At 40.1% G+C, this 24,611-nt stretch overlaps 1 protein-coding gene across 3 annotated transcripts in view; it reads left to right on the top strand.

The window, feature by feature from the left end:
- Positions 1-796: 796 nt before the first annotated feature.
- LOC104597463 (uncharacterized) overlaps positions 797-24,611 on the top strand; it is a 46,865-nt gene continuing 23,050 nt past the window's right edge. For all 3 annotated transcript variants that reach the window (XM_010259011.3, XM_010259010.3, XM_010259009.3), the window contains exons 1-5: positions 797-1,020; positions 16,885-16,946; positions 22,100-22,236; positions 22,410-22,468; positions 22,633-22,656. In XM_010259011.3, the coding sequence (XP_010257313.1) occupies positions 1,018-1,020; positions 16,885-16,946; positions 22,100-22,236; positions 22,410-22,468; positions 22,633-22,656 (285 nt within the window). In that variant the 5' untranslated portion in view covers positions 797-1,017. The remainder of the gene's footprint in view (positions 1,021-16,884; positions 16,947-22,099; positions 22,237-22,409; positions 22,469-22,632; positions 22,657-24,611) is intronic.

Genomic DNA, 24,611 nt, shown 5'->3' with positions numbered 1-24,611 from the left:
AGACAAATAAATGAATAATTGTGTTGAACGGGTGCAATTCCAAGGCCCAATTCAAGCCCAGAAAACCCGCAATTTTAGACGGGTTGGGTTTGGATTTTCGGTCTTTGAGTTTGGGTTTGGAACAAAAATTTGGGTTTTTTTTATTTTTTGGGTTGGGGCCAAGCCAAACTCTTGGGTAACCCAAGCCCAGACCGACCTTATCCCAATCCAGGCCCAATTATGTACATACATATATAGACACGTATTTGCATGCATAGATCAGTATATGTATGTATCAGGTACATATTTATATATGTATTTGGTAAACCATAAATATAGACATACATTTATATCAAATTTAGTGTGTGTTGATTTACTAACCTGGGCCCATATCAAGATCAAGGCCAACCTAAGTGCATCAAATTTCTGTGTGGGCTGAGTTTGAATTGGGCAATTTTAGCTCAACTTCGGACTTAGGCCTTAAGCCCAATTCTTAAGGCTGTGTCTAGGCTGATCTTAAACCCAGCCCAACCCACATGACTTGCACCCTTAACATAGTGGAATAGTATAACAGGATTCATGTAATTGACCCTTTGCACCCTGGCTTTAGAATTAACACTCTTCCATGAAATCTCAAACTACTAATCTCAATTGATAGTATATAAAGTATATAGTATATATAAATATTTTTTACATAAAAAAGAAAGGCCCAGAATCAGGCCAGGGCCTGGGCCCAGGCTATAGCCCCACAGGTGGAAAGCCCGGCCCGGCCCATGATCACCCCCAAGTTGTAGAGAGGAGTTGCAACTTGCAAGTCGTAAGTCGTCAAGGCGTCGAGTCGACGCCTCCATGTGGGTTGTCAGTTGTCATAGCGAAGGGAAAGCCAGGAAAAGGAGGGAGGGCGAGGCAGGGGAGAGAGAGAGAGGGAGGGAGTGCACGACAGCGAGGCAGAAAATTCGAAAGCCCTAGCATCTCTCTCCACCAAATTCAGCTAAAACTCGTCCTTCCGATTTTTAGGGTTTCTGCCACGAACTCAAAATGGTCAGTATCTACAATTGATTTCAGCTCTAAATTTCCATTCCAGAATACTGTTTCCATTTCCCGGTCCTGTTTACCAATGGTCGCTTTTCAATTTACTGAGTTCTGTTATTAACCTGATGATGTACTGGATTTTGCTGGGGTGTGTAGAGTATCACTCCATTGCTAATACGACTATACAAGTTTCATAGGAATAGATGGCAACGCATGTTTCTCAAGCAATTTCTATTGAAACAATTCATTTTGATTATAAAATGTACTGACTCAAATTTCATCCCAGCTTCCTTCTAATGCTTTTAGATTTCCTAAGAATATATCAGCTTCACAAGGAGTTAACATGTGTCTGGGCATATAGCCCAACAACTTAGAAGATTTCTATATAGTGCTCAAACTGCAACAGCAAATGGAAAAAAGAAAGGACTTCCAGAAGATGTTACCATTCTCTCCAGCGTGCCAGCTTCTCCCTTAATATCTCTGGAGTTGACCAACCCATTGCCAAGATGTCGAAGAAGGCAATAGTGCTGATTGAGCAACACACAACCGAACAAATAGATAGTCTGGGTCCTCTTGGCCCAACAAACAGTTGTGGACTGGTTAAAGAAGGGGGAAGGAGTTTCCTGGCACCTAAGGAATGACCTTAGGAGCTTCAAATGGCTCTCCAGGGACATGTTTATTCAAGTTAATTGGGTTAGAAGATTGGCCAACAGTTTGGCGGTTAGTTTAGCTAAACAAGGAGTACAAAGGCTGTTTTTTGTTTTTTTTTGTTTTTTTTTTTTTGAGAAAAAGTTAACTTTATTCAAAAGGAGAGGTACATGAGGCGATGTACACGACAGATAAAACTCTCAGAAAATTATGAAGGCATAGAGCTATCACTAAAGAGAAAATCCCTGTGAGCACCAGATTTAGCTAGACTATCGGCTTCAGAGTTTAGCTCCCTTGGAATCCAGACCACCTGGCCACTAAAGAGGCAAGAATGTCTCTCACTTCAGCTAGGTAGTGAGCTAAGGCCCAAGGCCCACTGGCAGGACTAGAAAGCTAGTTAATGGTGTTGGCTGAATCACCTTTAATGGTAAGACTTCGTAAACCCATGTCTTTTGCAATCCTGATGCTAGTTAGAGCTGCCAAGACTTCTGCCTTTGTTGATGAGGCAATTCCAATCGGCCCACTAAAAGCCCAACTGATACCATTTCTATTTCGAATTACATCTCCAATACCCACTGTACCTGGGTTTCCAAAAGCACTCCCATCAAATTACAAGGTCGTCTCACCCTCCACATCAGATCTGAAGTTACGGGTAGTGTTGAACGGTATTTGTTTAGAGTGGAGGAAATTTACACTGTTTCTTTGGAGGTCACCAAAAGGGACACCTCTGAAATGAGATGAACTGGAAGTCCATAGGAAGCATCTGTAACATATTAGAGACATCAGCTCCTCGGTTTTTTGTTCTGTTGTTAAAGACCCTGTTGTTTTTCTCTTCCTAAATGCTCCAAAAAATAGCATGAGCAGCAGATTGCCATAAGATTTTCCCTCTTTTGCTTAATCCTCTTCTTGACCATTGCCTTAAGCAATCAACCACATTTTCAGGGAAAACCCAACTGTATTCAAACAAAGATAGGAAGAAGTTCCAGCATTTTCTAATTTCCTCACAGTGGAGCAGAATATGGTTGGTGGATTCCCCAGCTTTAAAGCAGAAGCAACAGCCATGTGGAGATAAATAATACCTGCCATGGTTCTTTTTCTGAAGGAGGTCAAAAGTGCCGATTTTCTTTAAGCTGGCTTTCCACACAAAAAAAACATTCCCTAGGATATGAGCACACCAGATTCTCTTGTAGAGGTACTGATCATTAGTTTGTTCTTCCCTAACTAAAGCTTTGAAGCAAGATTTGGTTGAAAACTTACCTGATGGGTGAAGGTTCCAAACACGAAGGTCAGGGGAATTTTGTGAGAGGTAGACCTCTCTCAGGGTGTGCAAGAAGCTAGAGATTTCACTAATTTCTGGGTCCCTTAGAGGTCTCCTAAGGGTTAGATTCCAGTTGAAGTAAGGAGGGGAGGGGGGTAAAACCTGGGATATGGAAGCTTCTTGGTTTAAGGTGAGGCTGAATAGGCGAGGGAAGGAGTTAGCTAAAGTAGAATTACACCACCACAGGTCAGTCGAAAACTTAATTCTGTCATCCTTTCCCACTTTGTATCTGATAAAGGATATGAAAAAATTGTAAGTCGAGATTATACCTTTCCAAGGGTGGGTGTCTTTGATTTGATTGAAGTGAAGCTTGCTATCCCAACCGTTGGCGTGCTTCCCGTATTTGCTAGTGATTACAGCAGTCCATAGTGCAGTTGGCTCTAGAGGAAATCGTCACAACCATTTACTAAGAAGAGCCGTGTTTCTTTCTTTCAAATGACCTACTCCCAAACCTCCATTCTCCTTTGGTTTGCTAACCTGAGACCACTTCACAAGGTGTGAGCCCCTTTCCCCCCCTCCTTCCCAAATAAAGTTTCTCTGAAGTTTTTCTAACTGAATGGCTATCTTGTTGGGCATGCGGAAGATGGAAAGGTAGTAGGTGGGGAGGTTTGCCAAGGATGCTCTAACTAGAGTGAGCCTCTCCCCTTTTGACAAGTAGTTCATTTTCCATGTGGCTAGTTTCTTCTCACATTTTTCTAGAATTGGATCCCAAAATCTTTGATATTTTGAGTTCCCTCCAAGAGGCGTCCCCAAATAGGAGAAGGGGAGATTCTTTGCTTTGCATCCGAAGATCTCTATGAAGCTATTCAAGGATTGAGCCTCTGCTAGATTTATGCCAGCAATAACTGCTCTTTGAGAAGTTTACTTGCAGTCCCGACATCCATTCAAAACAGGTGATGACCCTTTTTCAGATTTGACACATAAACTTCATCAGCTTCTAGAAAAAGGATAGTGTCATCAATAGACTGGAGATGAGATATTTGGGTGGCTTCCCGTCCGACTTCAAATCCTCTCAATAGTCCAAGAGAGATTGCCTTATTCACCAGTTGGCTGAAAATTTCTTTGACTAGAGTAAAAAGCAATGGGGAGAGGGGGCATCCTTGTCTTAGGCCTCTATTGGCATTAAAGTATCCTTTTGGCTGCCCATTTATTATAACTGAGAATCAAGTGGAACTTATGCATCCCCCAACCCATTGAATCCACTTGTTTCCAAAACCCATTCCTCTCTTCAACGCATTCATTTGCTATTAGAGTGCTGTCGATTATTCGATGCCCTTTGATGAAAGCAAATTGATTCGGGGATATGATTTCACCTAAAACTTTCTTCAATCTTTCAGCTAGAACCTTTGCTAAAATTTTGTAGACACTCCCAATCAGATTGATAGGTCTATACTCATTTGGTTCTAAAGTACCCTTTCTCTTGGGAATCAGGCATATGAAATTGGAATTGTTTCCTTTGTTTACAATGGCTGAATGATAGAAATCATTAAATACCTGTAATAAATCTGAATTAATGATACTCCAACATGTCTGGTAGAATAGAATTGGGAAGCCATCAGGGCAGGGGGCTCTATCTCCCTCCATGCTAAAAACTTCATCCTTTACTTCTTGTTCTTGAAACTCTCTTTCTAGCCACAATTTGTTCCTCGAACAATTTGAGTCCTTCCCAAGAGTTTAAAGAGAGCTTTTTGTTTTCTTCCTTTGCATAAAGATCTTTGAAGAAGTGTAAGAAAGCTTCAGAAATTTCCTCAGGGTCTTCCACTTCTCGATGCCCGATTTTTAATTTTGAAATAATATTTCTTTTCTGCCTACCAGATGCATAAATATGGAAGAACATGGAGTTATTGTCCCCCTCCTTTAACCATCTGACCCTAGATCTTTGTCCCCAATAAACTTCTTCTCTCCTTATTACCTTTTCCCATTCTTTTCTGAGCTCAAATCTTCTCCTTCTTTCATTCTCCTCTAGCTGGCCAATCTGCTCCTTGTGATCTAAATCCTCCAATTCAGATAAGAGTGTTGATTTCTCTTCCTTGAGCGCTTTAAACTCCTCTTTGGCCCATTCTTTTAATTTTTCCAAAAATCTGTACCCTGGCCACCCTTCTGACTTACATTCCTCCCACCATAAAGCAACCTTTTTGCATAAGTCTTTGTGTTCCGTCCAGAATTTTTCCAGCCTGAAAGGGGTTTTCCCTCTAATCTCCAAGTCTGTACTTAAGGTGATAGGCCAGTGGTTAGATGTACATTGGGGGCGGATCTCCTGACAGGTCAGGGGGTAATGGGCTTCCCAATCTGAAGTAATTGGGAATATGTTCAGCCTACAACTTAAGGCATTCTCTTGCATGTTCGACCAGGTAAAGATACCATTCCTTAAAGGGAGGTCATGCAGCCTATGTCTGGAAATAAAGTTGGAGAACTCTCTCATGCTTCTGTTGACCCTCTTCCCCTTTGAGTGTTTCTGACTGAATCTCGTGACGTTGAAGTCTCCTCCCACAACCCAGGGAAGCTCATCATCTTCATGCAAGGAATCCAACTCTTCCCAAAACCTTTTCCTATTTGATGGATCATTAGGACCATAATCTGCTGTTAAAATCCAGGTGAAATCATCTGCCTTGTTTGTGAAAAGAATTGAAAGGGAGAATTCGCCTCTGTCCACTTCCACTCCTGTAACCATGTCTTCTCTCCACATGACAAGGATCCCTCCTGATGTGCCTATGGCTGGAAGGGCAGCCCATTTTCTGCCTCTTGAATCCCATGTTGCTCTGATTAACTTCCTGTCCACCACTTCTTTTTGTGTTTCTTGTAACAAAATGATGTCAGGATTCTCTCTTCTAAGGGTATCTTTTACTAAGCTTCTTTTTGTTTCGCCACCCAGCCCTCATACATTTCAGCTTAGGATTTTCATCTTGAAACTCTGTTGGTCTTACCCTTACCTATTCTTCTACTCCCTTCTCCTGCAAATTCCAACTTTTTTATCCCCTATTGTAGCCTCTTTAATTCCCTACTTAGTCCCTTTTTCAGCTTTTTCTGTGATTCTGATAATTCCCGGTCAGCTCCCTTATCTCTTTTGTTGATCCATTCTTTGTCGGAGGCCTTGCCAGCTTCACATTGCTGGAGGCCTAGATTTTTGGCCATCTCATTGACTTCATCAGCATCCTGTTCCCTCCTAGGTTGGCTGACCAGAACCTTGGACAAAGATGTTGGACCCGAAACCTATGCATAATCACCTTTGTTTGAGAGAGCCGTTGGTTGGGATAGCTTGCCACCTGAACCTGGAACACAACAGGGGTGACAGTAAGAAGGTGAGTTGTGATAATGATAACAACAAGAAGATAATTCTGGGTTTGACAAGGGAATGGAGTTAGAGAGATTTGCAAACTGGTTTTGAGGTAAGTTTCTTCCCCGTCTAGCCTCAAAGCTGTTGTTGGTGGAGAGAGTCCTGTAATCTGGATCTACCAAGCAGACGTCCTCTAATAATTCTACACTTCCCCACGCTTCTCTTTCTGAAAAGAGGGCTTTGGATCTGTTGAGAGCTATCTCCTGAGTGTCCACCTCTGATTCTGTTCTGTAAGTGCTCATGTCTTCATCTGACTCTGATTCTTCTTCTCCAGAAGAGCTTGGGTTTGAGTTCTGCAATGATGTTGGGGGTCGGTGAATTTCCTTTCTGTGGTTAATTGGACTTGGGGGAGTTGTAGGAATGTTTATTTCGCTGAAGGTTGGTGTCGAAAGACAATCTCCCTGGTCCGGAGGTGAGGGACAACCCGATTGCTTGATGGGTTTCTTGATCGGGTCGGGTTCGGGTATCCAGTGGGGCTTCGCAGTGCCTGGGTCCAAAAGAGATGGCTCTGTAGCGGGCTTTGTGGCAAGGGTCTCAGTTTCCTTTAAAATTTGAAAATTTTTCCATTTCGAGTTCTTGGAAAAAAAAAACCTCTTCCTCCTTTATATTTACCTAGCAGGGAAATATTATGTTTCTTCCTTGCTTTGTACGTCTATGCATAGGCCACCACCTTGCCGTTACTATCACGTAAGCTTCTTGTGCCGGCCACAGGCTCAGCTACGACAACAAGATTACCCCGAGTTCGCGAATCAAGTTCTAGGTTGACTTGGTAGTTGGAGAAGAAGCCTCTGCTTTTTCCTCTACTTTGATCCAAGGTTTAAAATGTTGATGTCGATGGAAATGTCGCTTACCAAAATATAGGACATATGTCGGAAATGTCTAGGGGAAATATTGTAAGAATTAGAGACATTGTGGAAATATTATGAAATATGCAAAGATATTTTGTAAAATGATAAAAGAAGCATTAATACATATTTCTAGACTATTATCTTATTCCCAACCCTTATATAAAGCTAAGAAACTAAGATCAATAACAAATTAGTAAATGACGATTTACTGATTTATTATGCATTTTGATGTTTTTACAAGGTTATCTGATATTTTCTTTTCTTATTTTTAGTTCTGATTTATTATAAATTCTAATATATTTATTTCACACTAGTAAATAGAAATACATTTATTCTGATTTTTTAAATATTAAAGTTATAATACATTATGTTTTATTATTAATTTAATAAACTGATTCTCCTTTTTGTAGTATTAAGATTATGATAAATTCTGATTTCTTATAAAACTTAATGAATTTATTATGATTTTTAATACTAAATTTATAATAAATTATGATTTAGTATAAAATTTAATAAACATTTTCTGATTTTAATAAATATTTTAAAAAATACTAACTAGTAATATTTTATTACTTGAAAAATATTTTATGTTTTATATTATAAAGTAATTAATTTATTCTTTTGTTTTTTTATTTTGTTAGTTCTTTTTATAAATATTTTATTTGAAATATTAATGGAATAATTTATATTAATATACTATATTATATTAATATAATATACTATATATTATATTTTTAATGTACATTAGTTGACATCCTGTCGACATTAGTCAACATCTTGTCGACATAATAGGAAAAACAATATTTTTCTTGGTTATTTGGACCGATTTGGTCGACATTTCCGAAATATAGGAAATGCCGACCGACATAATGTAATTTTTATATTACCATCCATTTTCATGTCGGTGAGCCTCGATGTATATGTCGGGCGACATGAGCGACATTTGGCGACATTTGAAACCATGCTTCGATCTTGGCGAAAAACCACACGTTTCTGTCAAGGATTGGTATTGATCGGGGTATGGAATGAACTCCCCTGTCTTTCACCTTCAAGCGAGCACACCTCAGTTTCGACCAGTCTTTGGTTTTGGGGTCAATTTCTTCCAGCCCTCCACATAAGCTTCCAATCAAGGAGACGACCTCATCCGACCACAAGTGGAACGGGAGGCCATGAACAAGAATCCAGCCATCAAGCTTTAATCTAGAGGGGACAGAGTTAAACGTCGCCCACCATCGATCAATCTTCACCCACCTGCCATAAACGAGAATCTTCTCCAACCTCATCCAAGTGGAAACCAAATCTTCGGAAGAAGCAAAACCCACTTCTCTGTTACTAGAGAAGGGGTGGAGATGCAGGAGTTTTGGGGAATGAAGGTTCGCTGTAATTCCTAGCTCAACCTCATTCCAAGTTAGGTCATCTGTTTTGGAGCATACAAAGGCATTTTTCCATTTGCTGAAGGGTCTTGGTTGATTGGCTATGGATATGTGGGCTGAACCGCCAGCCTTAACGACTTTGCTCGTTGACGCTAAGGATGGAAAGTCTCCTTTTACGGGGGGCTTCAGAAGTTTGGAGACCAGGATGCTGGAGAAATAGGTTTAGCACTTCAACGAATGACTTCCACCCTGATTTTCTTGCTTCTTCAGGGATGCAAATGGTTTTGAGTTTCTGAGCGAGCTCCTAGCAACTTAAATGGATAAACCTACCCCATCTGTTTTCGTTTAGTTGAAGAAGAAGCACCTTCCCTCTGCGCGCATGCTTACGATCTTTTACCATAGATTTTTTATCTTTGATCGCCTCTCGAAGGAAATCTTCGAACCATTTCGTCTCTTCTACTAACAAAGAGATTTTCGACCAAGCTCCTCCACCTCTCTCGGTCAAAGCCAGACTACCATTGAGTTTATGGATTGTTGATTCGAATTCGAAAGTTTTAGATCCTATTGCTATTAAACGGTGCATGTTTCAGCACTGGTGTTAACAATCGCCGGGTTTGGCTCCGGTGTTTGCAGTCGCCGGAGTCGCCGGTGGTCACAGTCGCCGGTGGTCACTAGCATGGTCACAATCGCCGGTGTCTTTTTGCACTCAGTAGTGTAATTCTAGTCACCAAAAGGCAAGCAAAGGCTTCACCTACAGGTTTCTCTACCTATTGGAAGATATGCTCTGTAAAGGAGTTCCAGTCATGTTTTGGGGGGTTTAAATATTTGGTGTCTAATTGTATTCTTCACAACTTCTTGTTGTGCTGCCTTAATTAGCTTAATCGGCTGGATGGAAAACTTGAAGAAGGGTCCGTGGAGACTCAAGTCACTCAACTACAATTTTAATGAGTTTGTGGAGTCTATTTTCTGTCACTTTAGATTGATTCCTAGAGAGCTGAATTGCATGGCTGATGGTTAGGCCAAATCAGGGGTGGGGACTTTTTTTTTTTAAATTTTATTTTATTTTATTTTTTTATTTTCTGCATAGTGACCCCTCAATGCCTTTGTCAATCCTAGGGGTTTGTTTTATGGTTTTTGCTCTTGCTTGGTTTGTTGTACATCCCCTTATATACATCCTTTTTTTGTGCAATGTTAGCCTTTTCTTAAAAAATACTTCTTGGGAATCGTGAATGGTTATACCAAAGCATCTACAATTTGGTTAGAAAAAGAAGAAATGAAATCAGTAGATGCAGGTTTCTAGGATTTATGCTGCACCTACTTAGTCTTTTTCTCTTTCCTGGATTGGTAGTTAAGATTAGAGAAAGTACAAATACAAAAGTCACATATATCCCGAGTTGAGTGCAGAAGATGCATTAGGTTGATCCAATCAACCCTTCCATAGACCATGCATCCCTAAAAAACCTACTTTGGTAGGAGGGAAAATGGAGGGGATGGAGTTCGTGCAGGCAGGTCAGTGGAGGAGATCCTTGAAGATAGAAGCAAAAAATCTCCTGTTCGAAGAGATGAGAATTAAGGGGAAGGTAAGCCTGAAGGTAAGGGAAGCGAAAAAGGGTACAATATTGCTGGAAGGATTAGAAGTGATCGAGTGGCTAAGAGAGTTCATAGCTGGAGCCTGTTCAAAAGGTAAGCAGATAAACTGGCAGGATTGTAGTACATTAGAAGGGAGAAGATATGTTGTTGAATGTAAGAGGAATAGAAAGGGGTTCTTCATAGCTTTGGCTGAATTCTTTGGTAAGGGACAAAGGCAACTGGTGTGTCTACCAGCAGGAAAACAGAACCAAGGTTGGGGGGAAGTTGACTGGTTGCTCAAAGAGTTCTTAGCTTAAAGAGTAGCAAATGAGAAAAAAGCCTCCATAAGGGAGGAGAAGGTATATCTCAGCAACAGCAGGGTAGAACAAGGGCCAGTGGTCATGGCAAAAACAAAAGGCCATTGCAGAATGGTGGGAGGTCTAGAGAGAGAGGAGTGGGATAGTAAGCTTGTGATACAAGCCAAGGAAAAGGTTAATGATTGGAGGAGGGTAGCTGACTTACTGGCAACCAGGTTGAAGCTGAAGAGTGTCTTCATAGTAACCCCCTTCGATAAATGTAAAGCCATCCTAGATCCATTAAAGAATGATTTGGAAATATCAGCTATCAATGTTCAGGCTGAGTTCGGATCATTCACAGTCTTCAAATGGAATCCAACATCTAACTCCAAGGATTTTTTTGTCGAAGATGGTGTGGTGGTGCGTGTAATAGGCTTGCCATTCCATCTATGGAAACAAGAAATAGCAGAATCTATAGCTGTGTTGTGTGGAGGAATCTTGAAAGGTGCTTTCTGGGGAGATCTTTACTCAGTAGCAATCCTGCTAAGTGGTGTGAAGCCAAAAGACATTCCACGAAAGGTAGAGGTACGAACAAAGAGGAGCTTTGTCTCTGTATGGTTAGCTTCCTCCATTGAAGCAGTGCTGTGGAAGGAGGCTCGAATGGTTGGAGGGGAGGAGGAAGAAGAAGCACTACGTGGACTTGTGAGAGTGGTTAATTCAAATGGGAAGGGATGTTTCACTAAAAAGGGCCAACAAATTCTGGAAAGCCAAAAAGTTGTGGGGCAGTTGGAAGGTCAAACCTGGAGAAAGCAAGAAAAAATTATGACAAATGGCAGATCATTTGCGCAGGTGGTGTCAGGGGAAACAAACAAAAATTCACTAGTTTCGAAAGGGAGAGGGCTGAACAAGCAACCTCAGACAGGGAAGGTTGCTGGTTTGACCATTAAATCAGGGGGGCGTGACCTTTTAAGTGGTTACGTGGGACGAAAAGAAGGGCCCAATCGAGTGGATCCACTTGATGATGGGCCGGAGAAGGCATCTCAAATAAAGGCTGTAAAGGTGGGCTCCCATAGGCTTCAGCCCAAGGCTCATTACAAGATAGATGGGCCGAGGGGTACTTTAAGTAAGCACGTGACTGGGAGGAGGGACGAGCTGATAGACGAAATTAAGCGTCTATCTTCTTCTACCCCGAACCCCTCCTCTCGTTTGAACAGTTCAGGCGCAAAAAAATCTCCAGATTTGCAGTCGCGAGGCTCTCTACAATGGGTCCCATCCAACCTGTGGAACCGTCTCTCACCAGATAGGCGCAACCCAAGATACCTCAAGCCTAGTGATGAGAACAGAACAGGGATTGAAGACTGGTTGAGTGAACAAAACAGCAATGACGATTCTGATACAGACGAAACGCTATGTCTGGGAAGTCTGTCTCCGAAAAGCAACAATGATTTTTTTGAAACAGAAAGTCTGCATACATAGCTGTTGTTTTTAGAGGAAGAGACTGAAGAGGCAGGTGGCGAGAAGACTAGAAATGGTGAAGAAAATGGTTCTAAAGCTGTGAAAACTCCTCCTCCCTTCGTCGAGGTAGCTGACCCCGAGTCTGATGAACTACAGGATGTTGGTGGAGAGGGACAAGAATCGGCTGTGAGGATGGATGCTGGTATTCTAGTGTCAGAAACACTGAGAAAGGTCTTCCAAGTGGATAGGTCGTCAGGAAGTGACTCTTTCACCATGTCTACATCACAACCTTGTCCAAAAAGGGGAAAGGCTTTAAAACTAGTTGCTGCCTGTCAGCCAATCATTTCCAGTGATTTTAGTCCTACCCCCGTTCTATCAGGTATGGGTGTCAATTCTGTTTTAGGTACTGACTTGTTTGCTCTGCCTGTAACAGATATCCCAGCTTCCCATCCTGGAGGTTCTGATGCAAGAGAGAGGGTGATAGTGGAAGGAGGAGAGAGGTTGTTGGAAGGAAGTAGTAAGGGGGAGGCGGACAGAATTTGGGAGTTGATCTGTACAATGATGGAGGAACAAAATAAAAAGGAAGGACTCGGAGAAAGATGTTGTAGCCAAAATAAGTGTGAGCAGGGTAAAATTCTTCCTCAGACATTGGCTGGAAAGGATGGAGAAAAGAAAGAGGATGATTGTTGTATTAGGAAGGGGGGGGGAAGGAACATATAAGAAAAAAATATCTGAAGTGGAAAGGCTAATTTCAGACATTGAGGGGGATTTAGAATTCAGTGGTAGAGGGGATAGGAGGAAGGGCCTAAAATAAGGAGAATATGGCCTCTTCTTGGGTTCTTTTGCTACTTTGTCTCAATGAAAATTATTAGCTGGAATGTAAGAGGGTTAGGGAGTGCAAGGAAGAGAAGGGTGATCAAAGACCTACTCCGAAGGGAAAAACTTGATATTGTGTTGTTACAAGAATCCAAATTGATGGAATTAGATGGGAGATGGGTGAGGAGTTTTTGGAGGTCTAGAGGTTTAGGTTGGAGCTTGTCTCCTTCTTGGGGAGCCTCGGGGGGGATTGTAACATTGTGGAGGGAGAATGTGGTGGAAGTAGTGGAAGAATTGATAGGCAGATTCTCAGTTTCCATTAAGTGCAAGAATGTAGAGAATGGGTGTGTATGGGTTTTAACCAATGTTTATGGCCCTAATTCCTATAGAGAGGGGAATGAGATGTGGGAGGAGCTATATGCAATCAAGGGGCTATGTGATGGTCCTTGGTGCCTAGGTGGGGATTTTAACGTCATTAGATTCTCTGATGAAACCAGTAATCCCCAACAGTAATCTCAACAAGCATGAGGAAATTTAACGGTTTTATTGAAGATTGTGATCTGAAGGAAATACCTCTGCTGCAAGCCAGTTACACTTGGTCCAACCTTCAGGAAACCCCTTTGTGCTCGAAGTTGGATAGATTCTTATTTAACCTTGCCTAGGAGAATAGTTTGGAAAACTTTGTTGTTAGGGCGTTACCCAGGGTCACCTCCGATCACTGTCCTATCCAAATAGGTACTAATTCTTTTCCTATAGGACCCAAACCTTTTAGATTTGAAAATATGTGGCTTACCCATCCAGATTTTGTGAAAAAAGTGAAGGAGTGGTGGGGTGAGGAGGAGAGGGGGTAAGATGGAAGGGGATCAAGTTTCACAAGAAATTAAAAAGGTTGAGAGCCAAAATAAAAGAGTGGAATAGAGATCAGTTTGGTAGAATTGAGGAGCAAAAATTGGGCCTAATCTCTCGAATAGAGAACTTGGATGTAAAGGAATCTCACAATGGGCTGACCGAGGAGGACAGAGTGTTAAGGAGACAATTAAAAAAGGATTTGGAAGAGGTGTTATTGAGGGAAGAAATCAGTTGGAGACAAAAATCTAGACACAAGTGGATTAAGGAAGGCGATGGGAACACTAGATTCTTCCATGATTTGGCAAATGGGAGACGAAGAAAGAATTTTGTGACCAAGCTAGAGATAGGAGAGGAGGTGTTTACCAACGAGGATGACATAGCCAGAAAATTTGTGGACCACTTCAAATCGATTTATAGAAGGCCTTTGAGAGAGAGGACAGTCATGGAAATGGTGGATTGGCCAAGAATTGATGAAGGAGTGGCAAGGTGGCTGGAAAGGGATTTCGAGGAAGAAGAGATTAAGAAAGCTGTCTTTCTAATGGATAGATCCAAGGCTCCGGGTCCAGATGGCTTTACAATGGGTTTTTATCAACACTGTTGGGAGGTGTTGAAAGAGGATCTAGCTGAAGTCTTTAAGGAATTTGCAGACAATCACACTATAAGCCCTGGAATTAATGCCACCTTTTTGGCCTTGATACCTTAGAAGAATGATGCCAATCACCCAAAAGATTATAGGCCTATTAGTCTGGTGACAAGCATCTATAAAATTCTGGCTAAAGTGCTCTCATTGAGAATCAAAACAGTCCTCCCTACCATCATTAGTGAAACCCAAGGGGCTTTCATTTAAGGGCGACACCAAGTCCCTGTCACCCACCTTCAGTTTGCAGATGACCTAATGATTTTTTGTGAAGGAGGTCTTAGTGAAAAGGTAGCAAACCTAAAGGAGATAATAAAAGGATTTGAAAGTGTCTCTAATTTGAGAATAAATCTGGAAAAGAGCTGCATAGCGGGTATAAATTTTGAGGTAGGGGAGGTCGAGGCTATTGCGGAGTGTCTTGAGTGTTCCACCTCGCTTGGCCTATGTCATATTTAGGGCTTCCTTTAGGGGCAAATCCTAGGGAGAGTAGATTTTGGACCCCAGTGATAGAAAAGTTTGAGAAGAGATTAGCCTCATGGAAGAGGAACTATATCTCTTTAGGAGGGAGAATTACCCTAATAAGAGCTACCTTGGCTAATTTACCTACCTATTATTTGTCTGTCTTTAGGATACCAGTTAGGGAAGCTAGGAAACTGGAGAAGTTGATGAGAGATTTCTTATGGGAGCTGGGACAAGAAAAAAAGGATCACTTGGTTAATTGGGAAATTGTGTGCAGAAGTAAAGAAGAGGGGGGCTTGGGAATTGGGAGGGTAATTAGAAAGAATCAAGCTCTGTTAGGGAAATGGTTGTGGATATGGCCTTTGGAAAGAGAGAGATTGTGGCATGAGGTGGTGGGAAGCATTCATGGGATGTTAGAGAACGGATGGGATGCTGGTGTATCGAGGCAAGCTAACCTAGCAGCACCGTGGAAGGTTATTCCCAACACCCTTCCTCAATTCTTCAATTTTATCAGGTATGAAGTTTGTTCTGGCAACTCTGTTCTTTTTTGGGAGGATATTTGGGTAGGAGACTCATCGTTAAAGGACTTGTTCCCTTCGTTTTTTTTTCTATTTCTTTGTACAAAAAAGAGGTGGTCTCAAAATTTGTTTCACCTTTGAGAACACTCTTAGATCCTATTTGGGATTTTGGATTTCGTAGAGGACTTAGGGATGCTGAAATTGAGTCTCTTTCTATTTTGCTTGGTTGTCTTAATCTGGTTTGTTTGGATCCCTCCAAGCCAGATAAGAGAGTTTGGACTCCTAGACCCATTGGAACCTTCTCTTGTGCTTCTTTCTCCAAGTCCATCTCTCAACTTTCTTCTCACCAACCCTTTCCGTCTAAAGAAATTTGGTGCAGGCCAATCCCCCCAAAAATTATGGCTTTTTGTTGGGAAGTATTCCATAGGAAAGTAAACACTTTGGACAACCTACAAAAGAGAAGACATTTTCTCTGTATTTCTCCTAATTGGTGTATCCTCTGTAGAGCTCACAGTGAGGATTGTTACCATCTACTAGTATCTTGTCCCTTTTCTGCAGACCTTTGGGCTTGGCTACTTTCGTTGTTTGGGGGTAGTTGGAGTCTACCAGCAGAAGTTCACATGCTATTCAACCATTCGACCTTTTATTGGCCTACAAAAATAGGGAGAATTATGTGGAGATGTGCTCGTGCTGTTTTGACTTGGACTCTTTGGGAAGAAAGGAATCTCAGAATTTTTCAAGACAAGGAAAGGAACAACCAAGATTTGAAAGACTGTGTGTTAAACAGGGCAATACATTGGCTGAAGACCTTGGAACTCTTCCATAAATTCTCCTTTAATGACCTTTGGAGAAATTGGTCAGCAGTAGCATGGTGCTCATCTTTAAAGGACAAATCAATTACAAGCTGGTCTCCACCCGAAGGTTCAATAAAGTTGAACTTTGATGGAAACAGCATGGGTAATCTAAGATTATCCGGAGTGGGGGGTGCTTTGAGAAATGAGAAGGGAGAGATTTTGTTGCTCTACTCAGGTCCCTTGGGAATTGGGAACTCCATCACGACAGAACTTTTAGCTGTTGTACATGGGGTGCAATTTGCAAACCAGCTGGGGGTACAACACCTAATAATCGAGGGGGATTCCAAAGTGGTGGTGGGTTGGTTGAAAAATTCTGAAGAGGCTATGTGGCGATACAAGAATGAAATGAAGAAATTTAGTTGGTTGACAAGGAATATGTTGGTCATTGTACAGTGGGTGGGGAGATCAGCAAATAATTTGTCAGATGTGTTAGCTAAGCAAGGGGTAAATAGGGAAGAATTATTTTGGGCTCAGTTGTGATTATTGTTTTTGTTTCCTTGTTTACTTGTAAGATTCAAGGAGGGGCTGCAGCTTGTGCCTCTCGTTGGGATGATGTATGAACTCACTCTAAAGTTGCTTCTGAATCAATAAACTTATTATTATTCATCAAAAAAAAAAAAACCTACTTTGGTAGGATTGAGCCCCAAAATATGTTACTTATGCTTAAACTGCTCCTGCCATTACTAATTCTCACTCCAAAAGCAACATTAAGATTTAGATGGTCTTGAAAGAAAATAATTGCACTGGCCAAAAATCTTCATAAGGATCTTGTGGATTGTAATTTGTGTATTGTTATTGTTCAATTAGTATGGATGATCAATCTTGTCACTTCATGTTTGTTTGCAATAAAATTATTACTAATTATTAATGCACTAAGTTGCACCTATTTGCTTTAACAGCATAAATTGGGCAGAGGGCATCGTGACAAAGTTCAGCAGTTCATGGCAATAACTGGAGCAAGGCAAGTGTTTTATCTTGGATTTGGTTTTTAATTTCTCTCTTTTTTTTTGTTTCTTCTCCTACTTGGATTGTATATCTACAGAACCTTTTTTTTTTCCTGGTATGTGGTCACCTGGTACTTGTTTCATTTTTTCTCCTCTTTTTGGTACTCCTTGGTCGTAGGCATACATGCATATATAAACATGCACAGATATCAATATCTGGACGAGTTACAGTAAGATAATTCAACTTTCCAACCAATCTTCTATATTTCTCAGGATCTTCAAATAATTCACCATCTTTTGTGAGCTGCAAGTTAGGAATCGTTGGAGTGCTACATGGCTTAGCTCCCAACTTTCCCGTCTCAGACAACAAGTAAAGTACATATTTCCTTTGAGATAAGAATATTCCCCTCTTGCTTCTTGTTACCTCCACACCCAAGAAGTATTTCAACATTCCCAAATCTTTGGTATGAAACTGAGTGTGGACAAAGGATTTAAGGGATGAAATCCCTGTAGTATCACTCCCTGTAATGACAATATCATCCACATTCACAACTAACAAAATGATGCCAGCAGCAGAGTGCTTGAAGAAAACAGAATGATCAGACTTACTTTTCTTCATACCAAAATTCTCGACTGCCTGACTAAACTTTCCAAACCAGGCGCGAGGACTCTGCTTCAACCCGTACAGAGACTTATGAAGATAGCAAACTTTCCCATACTCCCCCTGAGCAACAAAGCCAGGCGGTTGCTCCATATAAACTTCTTCTTGAAGATCCCCATGAAGAAAAGCATTCTTGATGTCTAACTGATGAAGGGGTCAATTATAAGTAGCTGCCATAGAAATAAACAACCTGACAGAAGTAAGTTTAGCAACAGGAGAAAAGGTATCAGAATAATCCACTCCATAAGTCTGAGCATATCCTTTAGCAACAAGACGGGCTTTCAATCGGGCAATGGACCCATTAGGATTGACTTTAACTGTAAACACCCATTTACACCCAATAGCCTTCTTATTTGCAGGTAAATTTACCAAGGTCCAAGTACCATTGTCCTCTAAAGCATTCATCTCCTCAATCATAGCATTACGCCATCCAGGGTGAGAAAGGGCTTCTTTAACAGTCTTAGGAACATAGGTAGAATCAAGAGATGCAATAAAAGAACAAGAAGAGGACGACAAATGATTATAAGACACAAATGAAGATACTGGATAAGTACACTTACACTTACCTTTACGAAGAGCAATAGGAAGATCATCATTAGAGACTGGTTATGATGACGAAGGAACAGGATCAGTTGAGATTGGATCTGTCGACGAAGGAGCTGGTGCAGGACATGGATCCGGAGGGGTTGGTCGTCGAGAATAAACCTGTACTGTAGGTGGCTTAGGTTTGGCAGGAGCAGATTCAATAGGATGTGAACCAGATGATGTGATAGTATAGATTAACAAATCATCATCCTCCCCTGACTTGAATGAGGAGTAGATGGAAAGAAAGGTGTATTTTCTAGGAAATTAACATCACTTGACACAAGATATCTGTGAAGAGTAGGACAATAACAACTATACCCTTTTTGAACACGAGAATACCCAAGAAAAACACACTTCAAAGATTTTGGATCTAGTTTGGTAACCTGAGGACGAACATCCCGAACAAAGCATGTACACCCAAATACCCTAGGCTCAATAGGAAACAATGTTTTATTTGGAAACAGAACATGATAAGGAGTCTTACCCTGAAGGACAGATGAAGACATACGGTTAATCAAAAAACATGCTGTGGAAACTGCATCAGCCCAGAAAGGTTTTGGAACCTTCATTTGAAATAACAAAGCTCTTGCAGTTTCAAGAAGGTGTATATTTTTCCGTTCAGCAACCCCATTTTGAGATGGTGTATCTACACAAGAAATTTGATGAAGATTGCCATGCTGAAGCATGTAAGTTTGAAAGGATTCTGACAAGTACTCCTTAGCATTATCACTTCTCAATATTTGTACAGAAACATTAAATTGAGTTTTAACTTCAGCACAGAAAGTAGAAAAATGAGAAAACACCTCAGAACGATTTTTCATTAAATATAACCATGTCATACGAGAGTAATCATCAACAAAAGTAACAAAATACTTAAACCCAGTTTTGGACTCAACTGGACACGGACCCCAAACATCTGAATGGACTAATTCAAAAGGAGCATTAGCTCGTTTATTGACTCTAGGACTCGAACTAAGACGATGGTGTTTAGCAAACTGACAAGATTCACAATTTAATGACGACAAATTCTGAAATTGAGGACAAATTTGCTTTAACACATGGAGAGAGGGGTGGCCCAACCGACAATGTGTTTCAAAAGGGGTTACAACTCCAGAACAGACTATGGATCTTGGAACTTGTGTATCAAGGATGTAGAGACCTCTAGACTCATGTCTCTTACCAATAATCTTCTTCGTCGTAAGATCCTGAAATAAACAATAATCAGGAAAAAATGAGACACAACAATTAAGGGTACGAGTGAGTTTGCTAACAAAAATTAAATTAAATGATAACTGAGGTAAACTAAGAACATATGACAAAGGAAGTGATGGTGTTGGACTAATTGTGCCAGACCCAATAACACAAGATGTTGACCCATCTGCTAAAGTAACAGGAGAGGTAGATTTATGTGACTGAAAGGTAGAAAACAGACTTGAATTACCTGTCATATGATCTGTAGCTCCAGAATCAATGACCCATTTTGAAGAGGAGGAAACAGGACATGTATTGGGTTTACCTGACTCGATGATGGCAGTAACAGGAGTAGATTGAGGTTTCAATGATTCTTGGTACTGAGCAAATTTGGCATATTCATCTGCAGATATCATAACAGACTTCTCAGAAGTATCCGTGGTGGATGCAATATGGGCTGATTGAGTTTTCTTATTCTGCAACTTCCTACAATCCCGCTTCATATGTCCTGGCTTATGACAGTAATGACACACTATCTCTCCTAACTCCTGTCCACGAGTATTAGTATTCCTATCATAGTTACTTGACCTACCACTACCACTCCTGTATTGTTGTCTCCCTGATTCAGATGTATTATTGCGGCTGACAAGGGCACTACTAGGCTGAACAGGTGGAGAACATTCTATACGAAGGACCCTACTGAAAGCATCTTGTAGAGAAGAGATCTCTGAACTGGAAAGAATCTGAGATTTAGCAGTCTCAAATTCAGAAGGTAGGCCAGCTAAAAAACTCATAACAGCCATCTTTTCTCGCTGAGCTTGTTGAACAGTCACATTAGTACTAAACGGAAGCAACATATTAAGTTCTTCATATGTTTTCTTGAAATCCATGAAATAGCTTGTAAGAGATCTAGTGCCTTTGTCTGCCCTGTAAAAGGCTTTGCACACATCATAAATGCGGGAAATATTCCCCTTTCTGGAGTACAAGAACTCTAGATAGTTCATTAATTCCTTAACAAATCCACAGTGAGTGACTAAACCAACCACCTCACTTTCAATGGAGTTGCGTATCTGCAAGAACAAACGGGCATCCTCCCTCAACCAAGATTTTCTTGAGTCATCATTAGGAGGGTCATCAGTCAAATGGTTATCCATAGCAATACTCAGCAAATATAGTTGAACAGTTTTACTCCAATCCAGATAATTAGAGCCATTAAGCTTATGCTCAGTTATTTTTGACATCACTAGAATAACATCCGACATAACTACTGATTTCTTGTCTGCCATAATCTCAAAATTCAAATAAACAGAATATTTTGAACACCGAAAATCAACAGAGCACACCTGTTGAAAACACCGGAATGGATATGCACGTAACAAAGCACAAATATGTGCTATACAGGACGAGGCGAGCCAAAAGATAACGACCGAAAAAAAATTTTCCGGCAACAGATGTGCCTCCACGTGCCGGCTTGTGACTGTGGCAGAATCTTCAGGCGGTGCGTGAGACACACGCGCAGGGCTGCTGACTACCGGACTTTGCAGAGACTAGATGCTCTGACTGCTCCAAGGAGGTGACCCGAAACACCCAGAAATTTTCCTCTACCTACTGTTTACTTAAAACAAAAGGGTAGGTAGAGACTAGATGCTCTGATACCATGTAAAATAAGAGTAAACAGAGGAAGAAGAAGAATTTGTTATATTATTCATCAATCTCGTATGTATATATACAAGTTACAAATTCTATGTTAGGAAAGAATATATTAGGAAAGAAGACTAATCAAATTCCTACAAATCTGTCCTACAATCAAGGTAAATCATATATCCCTAGTATTTACTTCCTATTTTAGTTATACAGTCTGTAATATCATATCTCCCTAGTATTTAATTCCTGTTTTAATTATACAGTCTGTAACATCTTCCTATTTTAATTATACAGTCTGTAACATCTCTCTTTCACACACATACACACACACACATTTGTAGACATGTAACCAAGTCTTGTTTTCCAATATTGTGAGACTCGGACTGTTTATCAAACCAGAAAGGCCACTGGCCACAGGTCAAGTAGTTCAACCACTGGGTTGACCTAGTGTGACCTATGATGTCATATATATAAATATAGTATAACATGTTATTTTCTGTGGTTTAATGGCCACTTTTCTAAAGTCTTGTAAATCATGTTTTTGTATCGGTTGGGTCATTAAAACCCTTAATTTTTCAATGGTTTGCCCAGGATAATAGTGGGATAGACAGTTCTTTTTTGTAAAAGCTAAAAAGTGGGTTTCAAAGGGTGGGCTATACAATTCTTTTTTGGAAAAGCTAAAAAATGGGTTTCAAAGGGTGGATTGCCCTTCGGTTCTCATGTCTGCTGGCCAACCGCCTAGTCCAGTCCGAGTCTTACAGCATTGTTGTATTCACGAAGGTTCAAAATTTCAATACAGTGCATCTTGTATTGGGGCATATTGGGGTGTATTGATATTTTGAACCTTGGTATTCACTATGGGTTCATCTTAGAGTTGCCTTCTTTTAGATGTTCTTTTCTACTTTTAAAAGAAACTTTTAATTAGTTTGGAACTTTGGATATTATTTGACAGTCTTTTTGATATTAGTACTATGATTTGAGACTGTTTATTGCTTTATATGCATCATTCTGTTGCTTGCGACATAGTCTTTTCATCTTGGCTTTGTGAAAAGACATTCTTGCTTAATGATTTTATACATATCTTTGCAGTGAGAAAGTAGCACTTCAGGCATTGAAGGCCAGTGATTGGCACCTTGAAGGGGCCTTTGATATATTCTACAGCCAGCCTCAAGTTAAAGCTGTTCCTGATTCTAGACATCTTGAGGAGCTATACAATAGATATAAAGGCAAGTAAAAACGTTTTCATTGCGTTTAAACTTGCAGTGTTTTTCATTCTATTTCTAATTGATGCCTTATCAGTGGTGAAGTTGTGTGACACTGGAGATAATGGACACAAACGTAGCAACATAACACAATCTAGAAACACAGTCCCATTCTAAAAGATGGCACTTTTGTGCAGATCCTTATGTTGATATGATTCTGGCAGATGGCATCTCTCTTCTTTGCAATGACCTACAGGTAACTTCGCTCAAATTTTGGTTAATTGATCTTGGTTTTTGGAATGTTCAAATAAATATATTTTATGAAATAGTTACATACTTTTTTTTCCTTTTCCAATATGTATATAGACACTGATTCTATTGGAGTGCAATTGATATGTTTATTTGGTTTTGTTTCTGTAGGTTGATCCTCAGGACATTGTTATGGTATGTGCATATTCTTTGAATAAATATTTTTTCCTCCTAAAACCATGGATGGCTGGCATATCTGTAGCAAGAAAATTTGTTTATTTCGGATAGTATTTTGATTAGATTATTGTCAGCTAAATTGCTACTTCTTGCAAACCTTTTGGATGCTGATCTTACTCACTACCTTGCCCCCATAAAAAGTGAGAGTCTTGTTCTGATCAATGTTTTGAAGACTGAATCATTGTCCAGATTACAATTTGTTTATTTTGGATAGTATTTTGATTGGTTTATTGTCAGCTAAAATGCTACTTCTTGCAAACCTTTTGGATGCTGATCTTATCTTGCTCCCATAAAAAGTGAGAGTCTTGTTCTGATCAATGTTTTGAAGACTGAATCATTGTCCAGATTACAATTTTGTCAAATAGGCTGAACCTTTTATTTTGGTAATATCAAATAGGCTGAACTAGGCTCCAACCATCATTACCGTCATCATCATCTATGCCTTATCCCAACCATATGGTGTTGGCTACATGAATCCTACTTTGACAATCTGTTCTATTTAAAGCCATATCTACTGTTAAATTATTAGTGCTTAAATCATTTCTTACTACTTCTACCCATGTCCTTTTGGTCTACCCCTAGCTTTTCTAGTTCCACCGTTCCAATTACTTCTACTAGTCGCTCACTGAAGCTTTGAGAACCCCCTATTTGGTAATGTTGTTCATTCATTCATCCTAATAAAATATCTTCTTAAAAAGCAATTAAAACTATAAAATCATTATTTTTTGTGTGAAAGCTAAGAATTTAAGACCCTAACATGGATTTGTTTGGGCTTGCCTCGAGGGGCGTGGCGCAAAGGCGGCTTGTAGAATCATGAATTTAATATGTCACACTGCTACTTGAAATAATGTAATTGAGAAAAAAAGAGATTGTGGGTTTTATATGCTTGAAAATGTTTTATATGTTTGGTTTTATTTTTAAATTCTCATTTGAATATGCTTTACATGTTATGTTTATGTATTTTAATTTTAGATAATAGGTTTTTTAAAACATTTATTTTAAAAATTAAGTTTATATTTTTATTAATGTTATGTTTAATAATTTTTTTGATTTTTTTTGTCATTTTTTGATTTTTTAGCATTTTTTTTATTTATGTGCCTTGCTTAAAAAGGCGCACGCCTCGCCTTGCACCTTGTGCCTTGTGCCTTAGGCACAAATTGACCCCTGCGCTTTTTTTGTGCCTTGCGCTTTTAAAACATTGGTTTTCTTGAGTGAAGGTGGCTCGGATTCTAGAGTATGGGGGCCTAACTCTGATGGGGAGTTCTCTTGACTCTTGTAAGTCTTATCATTCTTTGGTTGCCACCTCTTCTTCCTCTCCTTTCCAGTCAAGGATGGCTTTCTCCCATTCCCCCTAAAATCAGTGCTTTCTGTTGGGAAGTGTTTCATGGAAGCATTAATACCTTTGATCTACTTCAAAGGAAGAGGCCAAATTGGTGTTTGTCCCCCAACTGGTGTGTTTTTTGTAAATTGAATGGTGAGACTGTGTTTCATCTTCTTATCTCTTGCCCTTTTGTTAGCTCTCTTTGGGATTGGTTTACTTCTCTCTTTGGATGTAGTTGGTCTTTTCTTGATAGGTTGGAGGGTTTGTTTAGCCCTACTAGCATTAGCTGTACAAAAAAGAGGGGTAGGACCTTGTGGAGATGCACTAGAGCAGCACTAATTTGGACTGTATGGGAGGAAAGAAATGCAAGAATATTTGAAGAGAAGAAAAGAAGCAAGGAAGCCTTTGGTTGGAGTTTTAATAACATTGAGAGTAGCACATTGGGCAAAAAGTTTGAAGCTGTTTTCAGATTTCAAGATTGAAGATTTCTTCAGAGCTTGGGGTATCATTGCTGCATCCTCAACTACAAGACAAAGATCTGTTGAGGTTTGGCCTCCCCCAATAAGTGGCTGGAAGAAACTGAATTTTGATG

This window comes from Nelumbo nucifera, chromosome 7 (genome assembly GCF_055504915.1).
Source record: "Nelumbo nucifera cultivar China Antique chromosome 7, China Antique-T2T, whole genome shotgun sequence".
In the NCBI taxonomy this organism is placed as follows: domain Eukaryota; kingdom Viridiplantae; phylum Streptophyta; class Magnoliopsida; order Proteales; family Nelumbonaceae; genus Nelumbo; species Nelumbo nucifera.
Note: the sequence above shows the minus strand (reverse complement) of the source record. Positions and strands in the feature narration are given on the sequence as shown.